Source organism: Botryllus schlosseri, chromosome 16 (genome assembly GCF_051294905.1).
Source record: "Botryllus schlosseri isolate E-star chromosome 16, Bs_hap1, whole genome shotgun sequence".
Taxonomy (NCBI): Eukaryota; Metazoa; Chordata; class Ascidiacea; order Stolidobranchia; family Styelidae; genus Botryllus; species Botryllus schlosseri.
Genome location: NC_137251.1, coordinates 16851959 through 16878498, shown reverse-complemented (window position 1 = coordinate 16878498; position 26540 = coordinate 16851959). Strand labels below are relative to the sequence as shown.

General features: G+C 40.0%; 2 protein-coding genes and 1 pseudogene across 2 annotated transcripts in view; 2 read left to right on the top strand and 1 right to left on the bottom strand.

The window, feature by feature from the left end:
- The window catches only part of LOC145459226 (superkiller complex protein 2-like), a 49349-nt gene extending 38139 nt beyond the window's left edge, over window positions 1–11210 (top strand). The window contains exons 16-28 of the mRNA XM_080337866.1: window positions 4–114; window positions 793–904; window positions 1402–1478; window positions 2235–2414; window positions 3098–3198; window positions 3306–3447; window positions 3567–3713; window positions 4388–4500; window positions 4930–5143; window positions 6018–6128; window positions 8016–8237; window positions 9736–9916; window positions 10805–11210. Coding sequence (XP_080193992.1) covers window positions 4–114; window positions 793–904; window positions 1402–1478; window positions 2235–2414; window positions 3098–3198; window positions 3306–3447; window positions 3567–3713; window positions 4388–4500; window positions 4930–5143; window positions 6018–6128; window positions 8016–8237; window positions 9736–9916; window positions 10805–10965 — 1872 coding nt within the window. The 3' untranslated portion in view covers window positions 10966–11210. The remainder of the gene's footprint in view (window positions 1–3; window positions 115–792; window positions 905–1401; window positions 1479–2234; window positions 2415–3097; window positions 3199–3305; window positions 3448–3566; window positions 3714–4387; window positions 4501–4929; window positions 5144–6017; window positions 6129–8015; window positions 8238–9735; window positions 9917–10804) is intronic.
- Window positions 1–26540, top strand: part of LOC145459247 (uncharacterized) — a 116134-nt gene that overhangs the window by 25557 nt on the left and 64037 nt on the right. The gene's annotated exons all lie outside the window — the stretch shown is intronic.
- LOC145459038 (broad substrate specificity ATP-binding cassette transporter ABCG2 pseudogene) lies at window positions 17475–21485 on the bottom strand (annotated as a pseudogene).

Here is a 26540-nt window from a genome sequence, read left to right as displayed (position 1 = left end):
CAGGTCACGCATATGGCTGGTCTTTTGACTCGTGGACTCGGAGTTCATCACAGCGGAGTTCTCCCTATTCTGAAGGAGGTTGTCGAGATGTTATTCACGAGGGGACTGGTAAAGGTGTGCTTTTTACTTATAAGTCGCGACACAGTTCTAGCAACTGATATACAATGTTCTTTCCAATTCTGTACTAGTTACTGACGATTACCCCTGACAAGTGCCAGCCGATAATGTCCGTGCTTACTCCATAAGAATATACTATTCATTTTAGCAACTGGAAAAGATGTATTTTTGATTCACAGTTTTAGTCAGTAACAAACTACTTTTTATGTAGTGTTTAAGTAGTTTTTTGCTAACTTGGATTACTTGCCCCAGTGTTTATGTTTTTATACTACTTCCTTTTTACACTTTGGCGTTTTTAAAGTAAAAAGAAATTTTGGGATATATTTGCATCACTTTTACGGGTGCAATTGTCATAACAACCGGACGAAATAGCCCTTGTCGTCAGTCATTACACCCTGCAATTTCAAATCTAGCTACCTCCAATCAATTGCCAAAAGTAGGCCATGCTTCAACCGAATCTACTTACCAGAGTCCTTATTAAGACTTTCGTTTTCTACTTCAACTTTCAGTGGTTTAAACATGTTTTAAAATCGTTACTTGTAATTGAGTAGACATTTACATCGTTAGATGTGCTTGAGTTGGCCTGTCAACTCTGAATATTTTGATAACCTCTGTTGATTCACGTGTTATTATTTTCAACTGAGGCGGTGGTAAAGAATTTCAATTTTTTTTTAGTTGCTGTTCGCCACCGAGACCTTTGCAATGGGTGTTAACATGCCAGCAAGGACCGTTGTCTTTGATAGCATTCGGAAGCATGACGGCACCTGCATGAGAGAGCTGCTACCAGGTCTGCCGCTATCTTTGGTGATATTGCAAGCTTGAAACTGATTTTCACAGAAATTTTTTCTCGAATTTAATGACAGCAAAGTTATAGCAGTTGGTATTATCATGATGTTACTTTATAAATAAGTGGAAGGGCTTCTTGAAGGTACATAACTACAATTTACACTTGAATAATATTGATATGAACCCGAATATTTTCGGCTAACACTCATCAGGGGATATCGTAAGCATTGTAAGCGATTGTTGATATACAATGTTCTCTCCAATTCTCTATCAGTTGCTGACGATTACCCCTGACGTGTGTCAGCCGAGAATATTTTGGTTTATATCAATATGAATTGTATATTGAAGTTCTTTACCTTCAAGAAGCTCTTCAAATGCGTATCACCTAGAATGTTTATTGTTTCGCTATTAACCAAATATATTGTCGAGCTCAGCAAGGACGATATATGGTCCATAAGTATCAAACTGCTTTCTTCTGGAACTCTTCCTCATTTCTAGGTGAGTATATTCAAATGGCGGGAAGGGCTGGACGCAGGGGTAAAGATACAACGGGATCAGTTATTATACTCTGCAAGGTATCGATTTTGACTTATATTTCGGTTGTGTTTTTATTAGTGAATTTGTTTTCTGTGAGGTTGAGAAAATTGTTTTGGCGGTCAATTCAATTGGCAAAGCGATCATTTCGATACATCGATATTTTCATTTTATCTTTGGTACTGAATAACATCGACATTGGACATTTATGACATTTGTGTGTATGTTGATAATGTGGATTCATCGACCATGGCAAATGTAATATAACAGCAATGACGCAATGTACCGTGTCCCCTTATTGGTTATGTATCACGAAATCTGATATCATTTGTCTGAATTCACTAATCCTAAGTTCTTCATGTTACTGAATTTGAATATTGCAACAAATTTGCTATGACATAGCCAATGACACAACACTAATGTAACACAAAACCGTCTCTATTCTCCCCACATGTTTCATTAGTGCTGTGTCTTTGGCTATGTATTCTAAACATTTTCTATTTGTCTTATTGCTTGCATGCTCAAAACACTCTCGTTTTGTGAATCTCACTGATTGCTATTTTTATACAAATCTTACGTCACACATACATTTCATGCTTAAATTTCAAATTGCTATCTCCTTATTTGATGATGGTCGGTCCTGATTAGAGTCAGTTGAAGGCCAAGAGTGGATAAATTTTGCGGTTCATTGAAAAATTATATTATCATCCTTTTTAACTGCCTTGTAGACTGTAATTTGACTCTACATTTGTGTCGGTTAGTCTAAATACGACCAAATAAAGTATTGCGTTTCACAGGGAAATGTGCCTGAATTGTCCGATCTCCACCGCATGATGTTGGGGCGTCCGACAAAGCTGGAGTCCCAATTCCGTCTCACGTACGGAATGATATTAAATCTTCACCGCGTCGAAGAGCTACGAGTTCAGGATATGATGAAAAGAAGTTTCGCGGAATTCAACTCCAGGAAAGACTCGAAGGTATGGAAGCGGACAGCAATGTTTTACAGCATCCTTAAAACCAGGGTTGAAATGACCCGACTCCATTTGTGTATTGACTCAACTTGTACTCGAGTCATTGCGCATGATTCGACCAAGTCTTATGAATCGACTCATTCTATATGACTTATTCATGTCATGAGTCACGGCCAATAAATTGCAAAACAGGCCCGGAAACTTGTGTGTGTTTGAATAAATATGTTGTAAAGTGAGGCCTTCGATATCACCCAAGCGTTTCACAGTGAACTCGACTTGAATTTGATACTGAACAACGAACACTATGACCGGGACTCGGACTCGAGTCTTAACACTATGACTCGGACTCTACTCGCTACTTTCTGACTTGGACTCGGACTTGACTCGGAGGTGAATAGAAAAAATCAAGTTCAGTTCATTGAACCAAAGTTTACACTCATAAGCATGATAATGGCAAATTTCTGTACACCAAGCTTGGCTCGTTTCATACTATACAGTTTACAGTTCAGGGAAACCAGAAATTAGATTAGAATAAAATTAGAGCATTGAAACACTACATAAAATAGATTAAAGATACATTACCTGCATTTCGCTCTAATTAGTCAACTAGAGTAATCTAGCTGTCCAAGTCTGCCTTGCTTCCGCAAATCGACCGCAATTTTCTCATTTGATACGTTTCTTTTTGCCAGGAGCAAGAAGTGAAATTGAAAGAGCTGCTGCTGGAACTGGAACAGAAACAAGACACCGCCACTGTAATACAGGACACTGACTTTAGCCAATATTACGAAAGGTACTGATTGATGTGGAATCAGAGTAGCTTCTGTCAATGTTACACATTTATAGAATCAAGTTTTTGTCTTCGAACGGTCATGACTCTCTTGCTTTGCTACATTTTAGTTGCGTTGAGCTTTTTGAATTGCGGCTAAAACTACAACTGGAACTATTCCTGTCAACTGCCGGCCTGCGTAATCTCCACCCCGGGAGAGTGCTTGTCATCAACAACGACAAATACAAACAATGCATAGCGGTTTCTCTCAAGGTATGCGTATTATGCTAAAAATATATAACCAGCATCTATCATTGTACATTTGACAGGTCAATCTTTTCGGTGTCCTTTGTAGTTTGAATTACATGTCTAAAGTTACACTTCATCGCCAGGTGGACACTTCCGGCAAATCTCCGAAATTCCTAGTCCTCGTCATGACTGAAAAGGAAGAATTTTCCGCCAAAGCCGAGCTACATCGTTTTTCACCTGAAAGGGTTCTTTTAAAGACGTTATTCAGGCCTGAAATGAAAGCCGACCAAGTATGAAATGTCGAATTTTCTGTATCTTACGTAAACATCTTAAACTTTGACTCAACACAGAGCGTTTTGTGTTTGTTGTACTTGCCAGCAAATTACTCTACTGCCGCATCACTCATATCGCTGAATAGAACAGTGATTTACAGTCGATATACAACGTTCTTTTGAAATCTCCACTAGTTGCTGACGATGACCCCTGACGAGTGTCAGCCGAAAATATTTGGATTTATTTCAATAAGATTATACCGTTCAATTGTATATCGAAGTTCTGTACCTCCGAGAAGCTCTTCAGACTCTAAATTTGCATCATAGTATGTGCCAACAGAGGTTGGAGGAGCTGGAGTTGATGCACCATCTAAAAATAGTATGTTGAGCTCAAGGGATCTCTTCGCCGCGATTATTTGACATTTCATGCCGGTGACGTCATACTTGTTGATTCGGTTGTTGATATGCAATGTCTCTTCCAATTCTCTACTAGTTGCTGACGATTACCTCTTTCGAGTGTCACACGTAAATATTCGGGTCCATTTCAATATTATTATAATAATTGTAGTTTGTATCGCATGTACCAATCAATAATTCCAATCAAGAATATTGTATCGCAAATTTGAATGTTTTCACCCCCGTTGGTTGACAATATTAATCTCTCTTACTCTCGAACATTTGTGTGCTCGCAGGATATCATATATGTTGAAGCGAAAGATATCTCTTATGTAACGACAACAAAAATTGACGTTAAAGCCGACAGAATCATCGATGATCACAACAAGAGGCAAATTCCGCGTTTTAGGTAAGAAATTTTTGCCTGGATTAGGAGTCTTGAAGTCCTACTCGCTGAACTACCTGGCTTCTTGACCGTTATGTGAGCTAGTAACATTGGAAGGAGACTTGGAGAACTAGAAAATATTCAGCTTTTAGAAATGGGATTAGAGTTACAATTATAGGTACACAATTGTTTCCAAATTAGTAAAAAAATCAACAAAAATCAATTTTAGTTTATATCAAATCAGAGATCATTCTTATAAGCCCGAGAATGGCAAATGTTTGTACACCAAGCTTGGATTGTATTGCACTATACAGTTCTACTGTGGCATTTTCGGGATAACCAGAAATTAGATTAGAATTAAATGAAGACATCGGAACATTTTGTAAATATGATTAGAATTAGATTGCATTTCGCCCTAATTAGTTGAATGACGTGGCATTTTCTCCGATTCAGAGATGAACCACCGGGTCAGTCTACGTGTCTTGCAACACAGCAGCTTCTACGGCTGGTGGAAGCCAACCCCCACGGGCTGCCCTCTCTGGATCCGAGAAGAGACTTTGACGTAAAACGATTGGATTTGGTCGAAGATCTGCTGAGAATTAACTTCCTCGAGGAAAGCATCCAGACCGGTTACACCTGCGTCGATAATCCCCGATTTAAAACTCTGGTGTGTACCGAGATTTTGTTTTTGAAGTTGACCGATCTAAGATCAGATTGAGTATGCGAATGGATAATAATATTTTTAGTAACCCTTCAACAAGTGACATATCATGATATCTACCATTGACTTGCCTAGGCATGGCAATCGATTGAATTTTTAGCTTATCAATGAAACTGTTAAGAATAGAACGGGCTGAGCAATATCGAGCATCTTAGTTATTCGATTCTGAATCGAGTATTAGGCGTCGAATTTTTGGAGTATCACTCATTATGACGATATAAGAGAATGGGTGTTATGGAAAGTTCAAGTACATACCTTCATGCGACCGCAAAGGAATTATTGTCGGCTCTACACCAAATGAGGATAATTTGGCATTTTTAACCGCTTGACTTTGTGGCAAAACTGACAGTGAAATGAGATTTCCCTAACGTGCATAACTGCGTAAGCTCATATGCTGTGATATAACCAATAAGGGTTTCAAGGCATCCACATAGGCAAAAATGCATTGAACTATAATCTCAGTACTTGAAACAATCGTCTCTCAGTATCCGACTAGAATCATTACATTTCATACTTGATTCGGATGCAAGTAGTCGAATCATCGTGCGTTGTGCCCAACCTAAAAAAATCAAGCAGCTCTAGTTCTAGTTGCGAGTTTCGAAAAGTGAATAGTTCTGGTTTTAGTTTTGCTTGCGCAAATTGAAAATTCAGTAGTTTGTACAAGTCTACCGGGAAGTGTTTTTTCTGTCGTGCATTGCTCTTATGCAAGGTCGTCTACATCTGGCCTTGTTACTGGACAGTGTCCTCTGTCGTCCCCGTTCCGTGCGTAGCTGTGGGATGGATTTTGATCAAGACTGTGTGTGTCTCATTGTTTACGCAGATGACAGAAGTCGAAGAGTACATGAAGATCAAATGCGAATCGAAAAAGCTTCGATATCTGCTATCGGACGACAGCCTGTATTTACTTCCGGAGTATAAAAACAGCGTAGAAGTACGTATTTTACGTTCATGGTGTGTGAAATTTGAGTCACCTGAATTCAGAGAGTACTTCTACTTCAGAAGAAATTGTTTTACAGTACTTACTCCACTTCTACTGTAGGTTTTTGAAGGAAATCTACTCACTTTTTCACACTATGGACATAGTAATGTAGAAAGTAGTTTTAAGATAGCCTTGTGTCGCTTTGTCAGTATTTTTCATGGCCCCAGGAAAGGCTCATGGCATTATAGGCGCCGAGTTAGGGGGTGGCGTGCCACCCCATGACACATTTATGGGGTGGCGGCCACCCCATACAAAATGCTTGAACGCCCGTCGTCTGCGATTTCAAAGTTTTGTATATTTCTATTGTCTGGCCAGTTCGATACGACATCAGCCCACCCAACGAGATCATCAGCGCTGACAATTAGCGAGTCTGTGATATCGCGTAGATACCTACTATTTACCATTAACCGATACGCGCGCGAATAATTGAATACGCAGCTTCGTCGGCGACGACAAACTAGTGCTTAAAACGGCGCAATAAATTGTAATCCGTAATTAGTAATCAAATCAGACAATCAAACCAATCTCTTTTTCGACACGCGTTTACGACGTCGATTTCGACACGCGTGGGCTGAGGCTGAGTATCACTATCTCTTCTCTCAACCAGACGTTCTCCTTTTCTTAATTAAATTGTAGTTGCGGGCATGTTCGTTTACAAAATAATTCTTGAGTTAGTTTCGCGAGTCTCCTTAATTGGAGCGCAAAATAGGACAGTGTGTGTCTGTATGCCTGCGAATTGAAAGTCATCCCTGCGCAAAGTGCGCATATACATTAGGCTACTCTAACAAGGCTTTGCCTACTTTTATCGGGAAATGCAGCAATGCAGCTCAAACGTCGTTATAATGAGCAGACAATTGTCACGATATCAGACTCGCAAGTTAAGGAAATACTGATTACATGCGCGCTTTCTCGTTTCCTACCATCTGTAGGCTACTAATTCTAGTCTGCTTTTGACACTCGTTTTTCCTCGATGTCTCTTGTTATTGTTTGATTTGTTATTATTACTGCGCAAGTGCGCATTGTGCAGTGCACGGCGTTGAATTACGTTGTCAAATATTGATGCATAACGAGATTCTCGCATCTCGGTGGCGCAAATTCTGAATTTATTCGATTAGTTAAAACTGGGACCTTCTATGTTCCAACTTCCAATTAACGTCATTGCTGGAGGTACTCTATCGCGGATCGAATTATAAACCATTGGGACTGACATCGTGAAATTGAATAACTTTGTATCTGCGTAATTGGCAACGAACAGACTCGAACGGAAGTAATTGATTAGTGCTTATACTAAAGCATAAGAAGATGTGTGTTAAAGCCGAGTTATCAAAAGATACGAAAGGCCTAAATCACTTGAAATATGTGCCATTACAGAACAGATTCTACAGCAGACTTCAATCGTATTAATTTGTGAAATAGTTCGTCGTCACCGAGATTGCGCATTCGATTGTTCGCGCGGGTGTTGGTGAATAGTTGATATTGAAGCGAGATCGAGGAATCGCTGGCAAGCTTACGCGTAAATGCGTCAACACGATGAAGCTTGTCCTATCCATGTATTACGGGCAGTTACTGATTTACGCACGTACTTGTATTATGGGCAGTTACTGATTTACGCTCTTACTTAACGGTGATAAATTGATGGTAACTTGATAAATTTGAAACAATTTCAAACCCCTCCTTTTTATTCAAACCCCTCCCTTTTTCATCACGCCCCCCCATATCAAAATAAAAGTGGGCGCCTATGCATGGCATGGTTTATAACCCCGCTGCCCTACATTACCTTGATAGCATGCACGTTACTATTACGTAATCAATTTCGTAATCAATTTCTGTAATCTATAGGTACTGAAAGAGCTTCGCTATATCGACGAACGGGAAACAGTGCAATTGAAAGGCCGGGTGGCGTGCGAGATCGCCAACCACGAGCTGGTTCTGACCGAACTCGTTTTTGAGAACGTGCTTTCGCCTCTCGAACCAGAAGAGATCGTGGCGCTACTTTCGAGCACCGTTTTTCAACAAAAAGTCGATTCTTCTGATATCAGCATGCCTCCCAATCTAGAAAATGTAAGTGCTTTCCCAAGCTTCCACACGCTGATGTTCTGCGTGGTTCTGCGGACTCGATTCACAATTTTTCGTTGACTCAACTTGACGCTGTACATTTAATGCTTGTTTACTACTTCAGGCGTTATAATTCTAATCTAATTTGGAAACAAACCATGTAGCTGTTACTCTAATTCAGGGATTCAACCAAGTCACAAGGTTCCGAGTCACAAGACAATCTTACTTTTATAGTTTTCACTCGAGTCAATTCGAGTCATTTTCAATTCATCTCCGAGTCAAGTCCGAGTCGTGGTGAGGAGGGTAGAGTCCGAGTCATAGTGTTAAGACTATAACATAGAGTTCGATTCCAAGTCATTGTGTTCAATGTTCAGTTTCGAGTTCAAGTAACATTCAACCCAATGTCTCGCATTCATAATATGCCAATTTTTATCATTCTTAACACTGTCTGGCCCTAATTCTGAGTACTGATAGATAAAATACCATTGATGTGTAACTTTACTGTTGTTTGAAGTTGCAATGAAATGCCTGTGTCGGCAGTACGAGTTTCGAGTCATATGACTTGGACTCGAGTCTATGCGAAGTTTATTACAAAGATTAAAACAGCAACACGCAAAGTCATTTTTTATGCACTTCGACTAAGTAGTGTAGTTTATGAATATAAGTGTCACTGTGATTGTGGCTATGTTGGGAAAAACGAACAACGTTTGCAGGTAAGCATAAAACAGCATGTCCCCAGATTCATAAGAACACGCTTGGTGAAAGGTTCACCCTTGACTCCTCCCCTAAAGCTTGATTCAGAACAGACATAGGCCATAAATTCAGCCATTGGCAAGCATTTGTTGGATAATCCTGTTTGCGCGACCACAGACTCCGTGTTGTCGTGAGAAGCCGTACACACTTTCATTTGGGTGACGTGTAGTCGACTTTCAGAAAAATGCGCCAACCAAGCCTGTGCCTACAGAAGGAGTTTGTGTGCCATCTAAAAATAGTATATTGAACTTGAGCGCTCTATCCGTCTCGATTATTCAAAATTTCATGTGGGTGACGTCATATTTTGCTATACGATTGTAGTTATACAATGTTCTCTCCAATTCTCTACTAGTTGCCGACGATTACCCCTGACGAGTGTCAGCCGAAAATATTTGGGTTCGTTTCAATATGAATATACTATTCAAAAGAATAGGACATAAATTGCCACAAGGGCATAACAGCAACACAACAAAAGTCGACCTCTCTCTCCACCGTCGCATATGATCACATGCACACGTCCATCTGCCTAAAGTCCTATCAACACGTAACCAATCAATCAATCTCACGTGCGATACTCAGCGTCCGAGGCAACACTAAACATGAGCAACACAAAGGGCGTACTGTCTAGTAATTACAGCCCGGTTCTAATTCTAATCTAATTGGAAAAGCATAAAATGTTCTAGTTATCCAGCTCTGAATGGCAAACTGTCGTTCTGGTCCTGCCTTAAGACATTCGATTCGCTTTTTCTAGGGAATGAAGAAGATAATTGATGTGGCGACGATGATCGGAGAAGTCCAACAGCAATGCGGAATACGTCAGCCCGTGGAAGACTTTGTGTCCAACCTCAGATTCGGTTTAAGCCAAGTGGTATACGAGTGGGCGAAAGGCACCTCTTTCCAAGACATCACCAATATGACAGAAGTTCAGGAAGGTTTGTTGCGATGTTGCTTAGATACAGGAGCTGTCAGCAGAGGTGGTTAGTATCGGTAACGAAGCACTACTTTTCAGAGTATTTGAAGTAGATTTTGCCTGCTTGCACTGATCCTCAAGCGGTTGTGATTTTAGACTGCTTCAGTTTTTTAGCCAAAACTAGACCTAGACCACTTCTTTTTTAACTTAATTGTACTCGAGTAGCACTTTACTTCGTTACTTCTACTTCTACTTCTACTTGAATACCGACGGTGGATACTTTGACCACCTCCGGCAAAGTTTTTCCACTTTTTCGGAGCACTTGTTTAGGTTTTACAATTTGGCTTTTGAAAAGTGGGGAGTAGTTTGTGATAGGTTTGCGTCGCTGTAAGGAGTGAAATTGTCATGGGAGCTGCGTGAAATATCCCCTGTATTGTGGTTACAAAATGTATTTTCTGGATTCCACCTATTTGTAGTGTCATTAGCAGGGCGATTCGTTTGTTTGTTTTTTTGTTTTTGTTCTAAAAATTATGTTGATGGTAAAAAACGTAATTTTTACAAAATTTTCCTCTATGTATGTAAATTAGGCGTTTTCGCGTATAGGATTGTACTACTTATCTTCATTTCTGGTTGGAACTGTCTGTCCTTACGAAGTAGTTGGGCCTGAACAAACTTTTTGACTTGAAAACTGACACAGTACAGGTTTCAAAAGGACTCAATATGCGATTATTGATGTACAATGTTATTTTGTATTCTCTATTAGTTGCTGACGATTACCACTGACGAGTGTCAGCCGATAATATTCGTGTTCATTTCAATACGAATATATTATTCAGTAGCGCACTTTGGTGTCTTTAGAAATGTCTGGCACCGTATATTTGACTCAATAGAAGCAATGCGAAAATTGCAGGTGTCATCGTGCGAACCATCCAGCGCCTTCACGAAACTTGCCGAGACATCCGCAACGCCGCGCGAGTAATAGGCGACCCTGGATTGCTGCAGAAGATGGAGAAATGCTCTGAGCTCATAAAGAGAGATATCGTGTTCGCTGCAAGCTTGTACACTCAGTAGATAATATTAGTTGCGAGCTTTTCTGTTCTGTAACAGCATCTATATCGATCAATCTGTGCTTTGAGTGGTATATGACTGGGTTGCATATAAGTAAGAAGCGCGCACGATACGACAATATAATCATAATATCCAATGTACGATATATGTCCATTTGGTTTGTCTATCTTCGCGCTTCCCGAACTGGTATCTGTTCAAATAAGAACATTTTAATGATTTTATTCGCAAATAAAGAATTTCAGGTGCAATGCTTGCTTTATTACCAGCCTTAAGTTACTGAGTATTCGCTTTACTGTTACACTTTACCAGTGGTGGCTCGTCCTATAGGGCAACTGGGGCATTGCCCCACCTAAAATTCTGTTCAATAACAATTATATACCATTTATAGACGCACAGCAATCAATATATACCGAAATCACAGCGAAACCCGCATTATTCTTGTGCTTTCGCTTGTAAATGCCCGTACCTAGCGAAGTCTCTGCGAAAATCGAATTGTCTTCTGTGCTTTCTCTTTGTGAATGCCTAGCCGGGCTTGCCCCGGTAGCGCTCATAACAAGCTTTCACTGTCTGTTCTCTCAAAGCCGCGCACAATAAAGAAACGGTGATTTACTCTCTCCTATTCATAAGATTACCGAGCAAGTGGGGCAATCTTGCCTGGTTGCCACTAAGATGTGATATAACAATCGTATCTATATCTGAACTCGGTTACCGTCGTATGCGTTGAGTCGACCTTTGCAGTTATAGGTCGATTTTGACGATGTTTCGCACCATGATAATTCTTGAATCTTGGTATGTTATGTCGTGAAGGTCGTATTTAACACTGCTCCAAGTTTCAGGGTTGCTACTTAAAGTGTAGGGTAGTAATTTCGTTTCCAAAGCTGACTGTGTGCTGATCCGTCATGTATCGCAAACCGATTTTACTCAAAAGCGGGTATTGGTCTCCATTGATTTTGACGATGTTCCCTACCGAGATCGGTCATGCCATTTGGCATAGTTAGTCTTAGTGTTAGTATCGAACACCGTACCAAGTTTCAAGTTTATCACTGCACTTTGTGGGTGGTAATTTCGTTTCCTAAGTCGAGTGAGAGCTGACTCGCCATTTATCACTAACAGATTTTACGCAATACCGGTATTGCGATTTTAACGATGCTCCATACCTATATCGGTCTTGAGCTTTTGGACGGTATATCTTGATTTCAGTATCGAACGCTGTGCCAAGTCCCGAGGTTGACACTCAATGATTAGGGCAGTAATTTCATTATCGAGGTCGAGTATGGTAGGCCTAACGCTGACTACCGCATTGCGGATTTCACGCAAAAGCCGGTGTTTGTCTGTGCTAATTTTACCTGAGATAGGTGACGAGATGATGATCTCATGAAGCAGTTTACTAAGATTCTCGGTTTGCATTCAAATATTTACTTTGTTGTATATTCTCCAATGTCAATTTCACCGTGAAATTGTGGCCTTCAAGCCATTTGCTGACAACCCCATGTCAAGCGCGTTAGCTAGTTCGTTTTCGATGACGGCTAACAGCTGATCAATTGATCAGCCTATTTCTCAATATATTTTACGCAAAATTCAGTGTATTTACGCAAGACTCGGCCCTTATCAGCCTGGAAATTGTCCATTGATCTAATCGTACACGGGAGGAAAGCGCACTCTTACCTTTTCGCAACATATTGCGATAAAAAATGAAAGGCTGACGTATAAGTGAGGATAAGGACGCCTTGTTATACACTTTTACACTGCTGGTGCCAGGGGACCGTGTCTCTAGCTCGACCGAAATTGGGCATCGTGATCTGAAGCATGTGGTCTACTGTAAACGGTGTCTCGATATTACCCGATGGTCGACATTGCTCGGCTCGAGTTGACTTGTTTATATTCCAATACATCTTTTTCCGAAGTAGTACCACTAGTGAACTTTTAAAATCCCTGTAGTTGAAAAATCGCTTTCTATCAACTTTGCTGCAGTAATTAGGCTCGATGCTTTAGATGTGCTCACGATTCTCAACGCTTTCATTCTGAGTATTCCAGATTTCAATGAACTCGTCATTGCACATTTTGCAACTATGAAATCACGCCGCGCGCAATAGGCCTTCTGATACAAACGTTAAAATATGCAGGTATGAACTACTGTACTTCATATTTTCTTTCGAATAATTTGAAATATGTAAGTGCTGTTTACCATGCCTAATGTCTGTACCCCATACAGACTGCGTGTGACCACCACGAAGTCACATTTTCACGTCGGAATACACTATTGTGACGTCATTTAGACAATTAAAATCGCGTACACCCCTTGCCCCACCACCCGATATTGTCACGAGCCGCCACTGCACTCTACTAGAAAAGAATTATAGTACATGTTTTAAGCATCCTGTCATCATTATTAGTCATGCCTTACTTATTCGATAATTGAACAGCTAGCTTCTTGGAGGTACAGAACAATTGAATAGTATATTCATACTGAAATGAACCCGAATATTTTCGGCAGACACTCGTCAGGGGTAATCGTCAGCAACTAGTAGAGAATTCAAAAGAACATCGTATATCAACAATCGTAGCACAAAATATGACGTCACAAACACGAAATGTCCAATACGAGAGCGTTCGATATACTATTTTTAGATGATACACGAACTCTTTTTGTTGTAAATTAAAATATGATCAGGCACTGATCCACGCAGAATCCGCCCTCCAAGTCTGAAATATCGGCATTGTTCGAACAATCGGAGAGTCGCAACGGGTCATTGTGATGGCCATTGTGACGCGGTTATCCGATTGTTCTGAACAATACACATTTCAGATGTTACGGGTGATTTTTCGTCAAAGACTGGAGCGTGACCATATTTTTATTCATATTTTTGGAATCAGTGCGACAATAGCTTTCGATCAAGACCAGATTAATTTCTGCGCTCGGAAAGATAACTTTTGGATTGCCAGAAATGCTACAGTCGTTTACGCAAAACAATTCTCCACTCCAGCCTCAGCGAAGCGGAACGAAGCTGCAAAATCGGTCGTTGCCGTTCCCTGTTTACATTCTATAGTTTCTATGCTCCCGACTCTTTAATTTCCATACTAATGACCATCAGACACCAACCTTGCATTACAGTAGTTGGTGCTTTGAATGACGCTTCGACTGATCTGAAACCTTATTTACCGGGTTCGCATTATACCTTCTATTTTGAAAAATGAACTAAAATATTCAGAAATGAACCGCCGATAGCATCCGCTAAATTGACATTCTTCTAATAGTCATTGGTATTTAATTTTCGTCTCCGCGACCTCGCAACCGTAAGTCTGGGAACCCCTGTTTTAAGGATAGGCTACTATGCCGCGGTGTTGAAGCATTGCATATTAGGCGTCATTCATGTCCACCCCCGTGACTGTCAAAGCTATAGAGGAGGACGTATTTCTAAAAAGAATGACATTTAGGCGTCCTCGGAGGATATTTTCGATTTCCTGAAAAAGAAGGACATATGTAACTCTACGTAAATCGAAATGACATCTCTGTGAAGTAGTGATCAACACACAGCCTTGTAAGTGAAATGAAATAGGCATGGTCGAAAAATACCAAAGTATCAGTGCCAGTAAAACTGCACGTAGCCACTGCAAAAACTACAGCATAAAGTACTCCGAATCATAGGCAGAGCCCCAAAGAGGCCTGGTTGCCCATCCAACAAGTCGCTGCTGAAGAGATTCGGCGTCCTAAACATAGAAGATATGCGGAAACTAGAAATCGCCAAATTTATGTATCAGTTCCACTGCGGTCGTTGGCCCGAATATTTCAATGACTTCTTTACCTCGGAATCAAAAGCGCACAAGTACAACACACGCGCGTCCACGTCGTCCAAATATCATATGATCGACCGAAAAGATCATCGCTCTATAATATGCCGGACCTGATGTGTGGAACAGTATCCCGCCGGCCATCCGACGAGCATGTCCACATTCAAGTAGAAATTCAAGCAATTACTACTAAATTAATACAGTCCATCCTCAAGATTACCGGACCACGACTGACCTATCGATCTCGCTTCCCATGACATGCCGCCCTATTCTTGTCGCTTTCTTTTTCTATCCTGTCTTCTTTACTTTCATTCAGTGTGCATGCCTCCTCTTTACATCGCCTAGGCCAAGGTGGGTGTCTGATTCCATAGACAAATCCAAGTCGCTTCGACATCTTCCTGTCTATTCATTGTATCGCATTTTTTGTGGTGTATGGAACTGATAAAATTGCTAATAAACCAATGATGATGATGATGAACACCATGTAACAAAAATTTAGTTTAGCCGACTTTATGATATTTCCTATACCATATTCCTTAGTATAACATATTTCTGGCATTTATTTGCATCAAGTGTCCTTTAAAAATGTCATTTTAATCTTTTTAAACATCCCGCATCCCGTTTTTAAGCTCCTATACCTATTACCTGTGACGTCACATTGATCTGTCATTCAATTCATAATAGTTGGTTGTTTGTAACAATCATCTTCTCAGTCTCAGTTAGTCAGTATTGGCTGCAGCAAGCAATCTCTAATTCAGACTTGGACAACTAGATAATTCTAGTTCTCAAATTACACTAAATTAGAGCGAAATGCCAGTAATCTAATTCTAATCCAATTTGTGAAATGTTTCCATGCTCTAATTCTAATCTAATTTGCGAAATGTTATTATGCTCTAATTCTAATTCTAATCTAATATGTCAAATGAACCTATGCTCTAATTTTAGTTCTTATTTAATTTATTGTTTTCCTAAAAATGCCTTTTTGTCCGAGGCATTTTGCAGCGAGTTAACAAGAATATCCCTCTCACGTAGGGAAATCCAGTGACAAGCCGCCATCGCCTTACTTATACCGTGCGCGTGCAGTCATAGAAGTTATTGTGATGAATAACAGCATGCTAGCATAGTAGCTTGTGGTCTGCGAACAACATTCTAGTTTTTTAAACTTACGTTAGTACAACGTTGTTCTGACTAACATGGGCGGTGCTCAGAAGTAATATTGTATTAAAGTAGTACAATACAACAAGAAATATCATGATCATAAACGACATTTTATTTTGAACTATATGAGCTGCGTACGATAACCGACAACGCTTTCGATATTGGGGCTAGCCAGACATGTTACTGGCTGAAAGACTATCTCATTCATAAAGATTGATCTTGCGGGGACGTCCGATACCGTTTTCTAATCGTCTCTGTCTTGGCAGTGTCTTGGTAGTGTCTGGGCCAGCCATTGCAGGTCAAGGCAATATGCTTATTGATACAGCTGACTCTCCGTCGATGGAATGCTGTTGCCATCGCAGAAGCCGTTTCAGCTAGTGTGGAATAGTGTTGTTGGGCACAGGCGTAAAGCTTATTCTGAAACAACAACAATAATTTGAAACTGATATCAATTTTAGCATTTCAAAATGCTTTATTTCGCGTTTTCCCAAAATATGAAATCATCGCCGGTCGCGATTGCGGTGACCCCTGGTATAGAAAAAAAGGAGCCAAGCTTGGTGTTCAGACGTTAACCATTTTCATGGTTATGGGAATGCGCTGTGATTTGATATGAACTGATTTTTGTTGTATTCATTTTTATTCCCATTCACAATTTCATTCAATTTCCAAGTTTTTTGCGAATTTAGTAATTCTAATTCTAATCTAATTTGAAAAAAAATGTTTAGGTCTAATTCTAATTCTAATCTAATTTGGAAAAAGCTGTGTAGCTCTAATTCTAATCTAATTTGGAAAAAGCTGTGTAGCTCTAATTCTAATTCTAGTCTAATTTGGAAAAAGCTGTGTAACTCTAGTTCTAATTCCAATCTAATTCAGAAAAGTTGAAAATTTTCGAGTTGTCCACGTCTGCTCAAATTCCCTTTCGTTTTGTTCCCTTAATGTACTGATTGTGGATCTAGTGAGTGTAATCTCATCATTAATGTCAACATCGCAAATGTAATCTGCCTGCTGGCTGATTTTGATATATCTGTGGTCTGTATCAGTTTGAAACAAGTTAAGTACAGAATATAGATAGAAGTAATGTTTTTTTATACTTATTTACTTTACTTTGGCATGAAGATTGGAGACAAAGATAAAAACCGGGCATTTCATGTAATCTGCGAAACATGCGGATGAAATATGGATGGATGGCTGAGGGGAGATCTGCATTCCATCTCATTTGCTATTAAAGAATCAGAAGGGAAGGTCGAAACCTTATAGATGGCTGTTATTTCTGAATGGGTGACATGCCAAGGTTCAGAATAACTAAAAAATGACTTGCCATTTCATATCCTTCTATGCCATCTCCTCTTAAGCACCTGTTCCCTATTGCAGTAAGTTTTCACTGCCCAAATTATTAGGCAAAAAAAGCTCCAGAAGACTCATTAGGGCTTAAAGATACCGTAAATGACTCCGATGACTTCAACATGTCAACATGTAGATATAAATCCAAAACCACACATTCCTAACCGACACGAACTTGACGATTTAGTTGGGACTCACTAAATCATATGTGGAAATTCAAGGCATTTCGAGATATAGTTGAAAATCTTATTGGAAATAAACGAAGCAATGAATATAAACGTCTGTTAAACAATACGATCGAGATATATGAAAAAGTAAAGTGGGGCATGTCCTTAAAAACGCATTACCTGCACTGCCACCTTCATGTTATTAGTTCAAATATGGGTAATGTAAGTGAGGAGCATAGTCACGTGTTTCAGGATGATATGTATGATTTGGAAAGAAGATAATAAGAGTGGTGGAATTTCATCATGACGGGGGATTATTTGCGGTCCATAATACCAGCAGATTTCTTAGTCTATAGACCCAAATCATCCAAAAGTGTTTCCGTCCTTTTATAATCTATGGTAGCCACAATTTGTGCATATTCCTTCGTTTTGTTGGTGTGTTTGTACGTCCAATAAGGAATTATGCGTATTATTACAGGGCAATTTTGAATAAAACGAGAAATTACAAGAAGTGACATTTCTCAAAGAACAACCACACCTCAGAAGAAATTTTTGTATTTTAGTGATTGGCTTGTAATAGCGAAACACAATACATAAAAATTTTTACTCAATTAAAATTTTGCAAAATTTTGTGACATGGCATTATTTGTGGTCCATAGTAAGACAAGATTTCTCATTTCACAGACGCAAGTCACGCAAATAAAACCACTTCTGACGATTTTTCAAGTGTTTGCATTGTTACTTGATGCATGAGTAAGCTATAATTGTTCACATTAACCTTTTCATTAGCGTTTTCGTACCTCCAATAAAGAATTATTGCGATTAATACGGAGCAATTATGCGTGAAATCGAAAATTAGAGAAATTGGCATTTCTTCAAAATTTGGTACAGTTCAGGAAAAAGTTTGGTATTTTGGTAATTAGGTTGGAATATTAAAACACAATACATAAAAAATTTTAGCCAACTAAAACTTTTGCTAAATTTTGTTACATGGTGTAATGTGTTGTAGAACTGGCGTTGTTATTGGTTGTAGCATAAAAGGTACACATTGGGAATTCCCATATCTTTATACGAATATACCGTCATAATGACAGACACTCGACGACGATTCAGAATCAAATCACTCAAGTAATCGATATTGCCCAGCCTTAATTGTAGGGTTACCATATTTTGGAATCGGGAAAGGAGGGACACTTATTCAAAATTTTCGGACTTAGAATACTGAAGTAAAATTCGGGAAAAATGGTAAATTTTTCACGACATTACGGTTGATTAGCTAAAAAGAAAGGTCGTCACTTTCGTCGTTCGAACCAATAATTTCTCATTTAGCGTCATCTATGCCAGTTTTCACTCAAATATATCCACTAGCTTAGCTCTAAAAGCTGTAGAGGAGGACGAATTGCCCGAAAGGAGGACATTTAGGCATCCTCGAATATTTTTAAAAACCCGAAAAAGGAGGACACACTCCTAAAGGAGGACGTATGGCAACCCTACTTAATTGTGACTTAGGAATACATTTTCCGTCGAGCCATTTGAATGTAAGTGAGCGTGTAGAGGGCCACTACAATACAAGAAAGGGCAACCACGTTCTCCCACATGTCCCAATCGTTTATGTCGTCGGCTGATGATCCAATCGCCAGGGTACCGTGCAAAAACGTTTCCCCTTTAAGCGTGCGACACACATTACCGTTAACGACAGTCACTTCAGCTCCCGAGGTATCCACCGACCCGAAAGGTCCAGAAGCAGCATCAGTGGCGTTTCCACACTGAACTAGATTTAACCCCCGAAATTCATTAACTGCAAATGCGACCAAAGCGTATCGACATATGCTAAGGTATTGCAACCAAGACAGCCACGCTCCCATTTCGTTCAAATTCACCAGTAACCCGGCGAAAATGATAGTGCATATGAATGTCAACACCATCACCAGCTGCCCGACGCTTTCCGAGAATGTGGCCGAGTATAGTATACCTATTCCGACAGCTGCATATCCCGCTATGGCCGCGACCAGCATGAAAAAGAACACAGCGCCGGCCTCGGCTTTCAGCCCGACCATCCAATAAGTAATCAATCCAAATACCAGAGGCGATATCGTGCGTAGCGGTATCAAGTCCGCGACTACTTTTGACACGAAATACGACAACACGCTGTAATAGCCTGATACGTGTTCGTGTACGAATATTTCCCTTTCTTTGACGAAGTTCGCGATCACGAGAGTTGCGCCAAAAAGCAAGTTTGTGCAGAAGAAAAACAGCACACCCAGACGGTTTTGTACTCCTTTATCGGGAGTATCCGAGACTTGTAGATATATCAATCCAAAGACGACAGCAATTGTTGTGTGTACGATAGTGTTGGCTAGCAACAATTGAGGATTGCGGACCATATTCCGACCAGTGCGTCCGAGCAATATGCTCGTCTGTCGCCAAAAACCTGTCGCATACATTTTCTCTGATTTCACCACGATTTCAGCCGCTCCCGATTCAATGCTTTGTAGCTCGCGATCTAAACCCTGTTTTATGTTCGACTTCAAGAAAGATTGTTTCAACGAATCGGTCAAATCCATCATGTTACCGCCCGAAGCGCGAGTCGTAGACTTGTCGCCGTGTCCGCCATTTAGCACATCCAGATAAAAATCTGCCGGATTGTCGTGTGTCTCGCACATGTAGCCCAACTCTTCGAAGTAATTCAACACGTCGCTCGATTTTCCTTGATAAACAAGGTGTCCATTGGACAGAAGAGTCATGCTATCAAACATTTTGTAAATACTGTATCTCGGCTGGTGGATAGAGCACACAATGGTGTGTCCTTGATTTCCTAGTCTTTTCAGCAAGGAAACTACAGACCACGCAGTGGCTGCATCGAGACCGGTTGTTGGCTCGTCGAGGAATAAAATTTGTGGCTCTAGTATCAACTCCGTAGCGATTGATGTACGCTTCTTTTCTCCTCCTGAAATGCCTCTAATGAGCTCGTCTCCGATCTTGGTGTCAGCGCAGGATAACAGCCCCAAGTCTTTCAGGATTTCGTTAATTTTTTCGGCTTTTTGCTTTTTAGTAACCGATTTCGGCAGTCTCAAGTTAGCGCAAAACCACAAGGCTTCTCTCACCGTGACTGTGGCGACGAATAAATCATTCTGCTTCACGTAACCGCTGATATACTGGAAATTTTTAGGTATCGGTTTACCATCGAGATACACGCTTCCAGTGATGCAATCAGGATCTTTCCTATTCGCCAGGATATCAAGCAACGTTGATTTCCCACTACCGGTTGACCCCATAATGGCATTTAGGCCAGGGTGAAATACACCACTTACTTCGTGAAGTATGGGTTTTGATTCGGTGGCTCTACAGCGGCCACAGCACATCTTTTCCAGCTGGACTGCATACGATACGTTGTGGAAACTCATTAGTGAGCCGTGCACCTTACCGGGCGAAGCCCCATCATGCACAGTCTCTGAAATAGTTTCAATCTTTTCTGTCGAACTGTCATTGCCAGTGGCACTTTCTACATCGATTCCGGAATCCATGCGAATATATCCTTCAACGATAATTACCGTAAGATTACGTTCCTAGTGTTACGCTGGTAAGAAGACAAAAATTTTAGACTTCTATAGCGCAAGTTTCGTAAACCCCATCATGGTGTGTGGAATGGGAAATGGGGAAATAAATCCCTTCTGCTAATGACTAACCGCAGTGTGAAGATTTCTTTATACGAAATTTCGAGTTACCGAGGTATAGGCGAGCGACGAATCTAGGTCTTAATATGCCCTGTATAATATATGAGTATCAGTTTACGTTATTGCAGTGGTGTGTAACCCGCGGAACACTTACGCTAATCGGCAAGCGGAACCCCATTTTCTTGAACTGTGCAGTGTGCACCAACATAGTGTTAATGAACAAATTATTGAAATATGAGTTGCCCACAAAACGTAAACATGAAAATGAATATCCATCGCAAATCAATGTGATTTTGTGTACGATTATTCCCTTGCAGGTAACAGTTCAGAAATGCGAGGCTTCACCTTGTAAAGTAGATGGTATTGTTTGGTCAAAGCGCATCAGCGTGATACCAATTGCTTACTTGCAAATGGCGTTTCATAAGGGTGGGGTTTCGATTACGAACCACATCTTCACGTACGCACGCCAGTGCACTCGACTTATCACCACAACAATCATAATTCTACTAATGGGTCCTAATCACTGGCAACCAACCACGGCCAAGACGGGCGTAAGATTACAAATCATAGGATTAGTACAGTGTGTGTTTTGATCTCCAGGAAACCTCTGAGACTGGCTCACGGAACCCTTGGCATTTCATATAACACCGGAACCACTGCGTTTTAGGGTTGATAAAGCAGAGATTCTCGTTTACAACAACCAAATCTACTTTTGAAACTACTAACCTGAGTACTTTTCAAATCTTGATTTTCAAATTACCGTGAAATAGAAAATCTCATCATGTCTCGTAAATCGCACAATCTACATGAGTGCCAATGTCTGCTACTTTAACAACCTCTGTGTACAGTAGGGCTGTTCAAAAATAACCTTTTTTCCTTAATCTTGCGGGTTACTTGATTAAATCGTTAGGTTGCCTTAAAAAATGACGCACACCAAATTTGAATTCATTCCAACCAATATTCGCGGATTTCGTAAAGTTTGAAAATTTTGAAATTGCTTAAAAATGCAAAAAAAATTTTTTTTCCAATTTTCCTTCCAACCTTATGAAATTGTTGCACTGTTTTCAAAAACGATGCAAAACAAATTTGACTCAATTCCAAGCTGCAGAAGCCGAGTTATTCAAGTTTTTTGATGATAATTCTGGGATGATCCACCAATCAAGGATAATCCCAGAATTATCAAAGAAAAACTGAAATAACTCCACTTCTACGGCTTCGAATTGAGTCAAATTTGTTTGGCATCGTTTTCGAAGACAGCGCAACAATTTCATGGGGTTGGCAGAAAAATTTGAAAATTTTTTTTTTTTGCATTTTTAGGCAAATTCAAAATTTTGAAACTCTACGAAATCCGCGAATATTGGTTGGAATGAATTCAAATTTGGTGTGCGTCGTTTTTTAAGGCAACCTAACGATTTAATCAAGTAACCCTCAAGATTCAGGAAAAAGGGTTATTTTTGAACAGCCCTAGTGTACAGCCTCGTTTCTGATATTACCGGCGATTGCAGGGGCGGAGCTTTATCTACGAACACTGATAAATGCATGACTTCCACTAAAACGCTGCAATCTTGAGACATTCTTGAACTTCGGCCTACATATCTATGTTATCTTTGCAATACTTTTGATTCTTGAACTTCGACCTACATACCGATGCTATTTTCCGCGTAAACGTATAATCGATACCCTATCCATGTTATTCTCGGTACTTCATCATTCTTTCGAACTCGAACACGTCACGAATGCGCACCACGTATCACACTTTTATGAATCAATTTCAACCGCATCCAGGCAAATATTTCAGCATGCTACATACGGTATCAAATTACCGCACATCGAATTCTGGATAATCCGAAATTGAACCGTTCTACAGCACATTCCAGACCACTTTTAAACCAAATAATAACCCAACAAAAGTCGTTCTACCATCACTTTTAAGCTATGCTCGGCGGATCTGGCGCTTGACCTCATAAGCGTCACACGCGAACTTTGACAGCTAGATAATTCTATAGTCATCTAATGAGAGCGAAATGTCAGTATTCTAATCTAATCGAATTTCTGAAATATTTGTATGCCCTAATTTAATTGTATGCTTAATAATCTAATTTTTGGTTCTCCTGAAAATGCTGCAACAGAACTGTATAGTTCGAATCGAGCCAAGCTTGATATACAGACATTATCCATTCTCAATTCTCATGCTTATGAGAATTACCGCTGACCTCTAATTCGGACTTTATTTGAATTTCCAAGTTTTATCGAATTCAGTAATTTTAACTTTAATCGAATTTAGAAAATATGAACATTTTCTAGTTGTCAAACGCTGACAACTAGTTGCTGTAAATGTGAAATGATCCTTGACCCTATCAAAAGTGCGAATCTCTGCATTCGATTCTTCTTGCATCAGTTCATCAATAATCCTGCCGACAGCTTATATGTATGACATGAACACATTATGAAGACAACTTATACAAAGTCTACTACGTCTGAGATTCAACGTGACCGCAGTGTCCGATGGCTTTTCAGAGATTGCTGAACTATGTTGCGGCATTGGTGTTCGATTTCATGCCCATTTTAGAATGTAACGCTGTCACTAACAAGATAGATGTTGGTTATTTTGTCGCCACAGGCGCTACCTGACCTGGCTTATATCGTTTATAGTGGATTCTTGCTTCCCCGTAGTTGGTGGGCAGTGGTTACAAGTGTTACGTAACTTTCCAGCCTCAAGTGTTTCGTAACTTTCCAGCCTGTCAACATTTTAAATATAATCTAATTACCGTTCGATTGCTAAACAATGGCGTGCAGTAGAGTTCCGCTTCGCTGCAGTAAAGTCCGCGAACTCACTGAACATGAACAATTGAACATGATGCTTCATCACACCCCAAGTATGCGTTGCTATCTAGTATCTACCCAGCAAAATCGGAGCAAGTGACAAACAAATTAGAATAGACTGCTATCTGTGATATTTCTCTGTCATTCGTTACAGTCACCAACTTCTATTGATTCATACACGTACGGTACAGTGTACTGTAGCAGTTATATACTTCCATATCCTATTCTTATTGGATATTACCGGTTTATTGTGTAGAGGTATTTTGGGGAATACGTGATCTTATATTCACGGGAATGGTATCGGCGACATTACGCATTGAACTTGCCCCTACTTTATCCTCCACCGGACGTGCATAAGTTCTACACTAGTCTATACTTTGCGATTCAAAAACTAGATAACCGCAGCCTTGGGTAGCCGCTGGTTGATTGCCCCCGATTTCTATGAAACGTACTGATAGTTGGTTGGCTAATGGCTATACGAACTGCAATATATCGCCGCATTTCTCACATATTCCAGGTCTGGGCGAGGTAGGACAACAGTGTTAATATAATTACAAGAGGTGATTAAGTAGGTCTTTTTAAAATTATTATAAGTCGGGCTATTTTTACCCCAAAACCGGAATATTTAGACCTAAAATATCAAAATGTTGATATTTTTTGACCTAATAACTAGGGATGTTGTGAACCTCTAAAAGGTTCAGGTTCGTGTGAACGCGGACCTTTTTGAAAGGTTATGTGTGGGTTACCAAATTTGGAAATCTGAAATAAGGAAACTTTTCAAAATTTTAAAACTTGCAAAACCGCAGGAAAACCCAGAAAAAATGTGGTCGGTTGACTAAGAAAAAGGGTCAACTTTCTCGCTTAGCGCGCAAAATTCAGTTTTTCTTTCACATTATCAGGTGGTTGACTGAGAAAAGTCAACTTTCCGGCCCAGATCCCGAAATAGCCGCCAGAACGTTACTACAGTGCTGACTTATTGTGCCTCAGTGTAATTTGGCCCTATATCTATCCAAACTTCTCAAAAAGAGGATATTTGGACGTTTTCCGAGGAAAGTCAAAAAAGTCAAAAAAGAGGACAAATCCTCTTAGAAGAGGACGTATGGTCAGTGGTCACACTAGAGTAGGCACAATTGCACATTGCACAGTGTCAATTCACAATTCTAATTCAAGTGATTACCAGAAATATGTAGATTACATGCAGTCGACTGCATAACTGCACAGTGCACATAGTGCACCTAGCGCTCTGACTGCCAAAAGCGTGCATAGGGTTGGATGGATGTTGCATTTGTTAAATTGTCTACATTTTTGAATTGACCATGCAATACACGGCATGCAATTCGACTCTAGTATGACCTAGCACTGACGTACGTTAGACCAAATAGTAGATACGATACATGTTATTGCGAATCAAATTTGAACACTCGATATGAGTTATACGCCAGTGTTAAACCCTGATAAATCACCTTGACCAATGAATCCGATATCTCGGTGATATCATATTATATGGTATGTACGTGGCGTCACCCATTGAAAAGCGTTATGCGGTCACGGATATATACAATTGAATAATTTGTTCAATGTTCATATTGATATAAATTTTCGGCTGAGACTAGTTATTCAATTGTATGTACGTACAATTAAGCTCGTTACTTTCAAGAGTCGGCTACATCAACATGATAACACTTTAAATGGGCTATCGTCAGTATTTTTTCACCGTGCGTTCTGCATATACATCATACATCGATAAATTGTGGATCATTTGCCATCAATTTGGGAATTATGAACAAATCATTTTGACTGATCTAAGAACCAACTTCTTTCGATGTGTGTTCATACAGTTCATTGTTCATCATGCATTATTTTTTATTTAGACGTTAACGAGACGAGTGTGCTGCATCGGATTGAGCGTAGATTGTATTGTTGATGCTGATATATCCCAATAGGCCAGATCTGGGCAAAGAGCGGCCCTCGGAGCTATTCTGAGCAGCCCGCGAAAGGTTGCTTGGAATTCAAAATTAAAACCTTCTATTGTTGCTGCGCTTCCTCAGGCTATCTTCCTGATTGGAAGGTTGAACTACTTCTACTTGACTAACTGAGAATAGCGAGAAGTAAGTAAGCAGATCGACAAATATTACGAAGTAGGAATAGAAGTAGCGAAAATGAGATCTTCTCGAGTAAGTACCAGAAGTGGAGGAATCTACTTGAGTACTTCGAAAAATTAGAAGTACTTCGTTACTGACCACCTCTGCTTTCAAGCCTGTTCAATATTATACCGCGATCACGCACTATACGCAGCTTACGTACCTCGTATGCGTAATCCAGATACAAAATAAAGTCAATGTAGCAAGTTACGCCGTAACAAAAAGTCAAAAGAAGTCACCCAACCTTCTTTGTTGCCATTGTCACATTACGCATTACGTGGTCTGTCTTTCAAATTGTTACGTGATACGTTTCCAGATCCCTAATCCGTAAAACAAGTCAATCAGTGCCCGTGATTACCCACATCCCCCACAAAGGATGAACAGTCATGTCAAAACGAGGAAGCGGAAAGCGGAAATTTAAAGAAGGCTTGAAGCACTAAATATTTGTTCACTGGAGTCAGAGGTAAACCCGTCCTTTCAGTAGT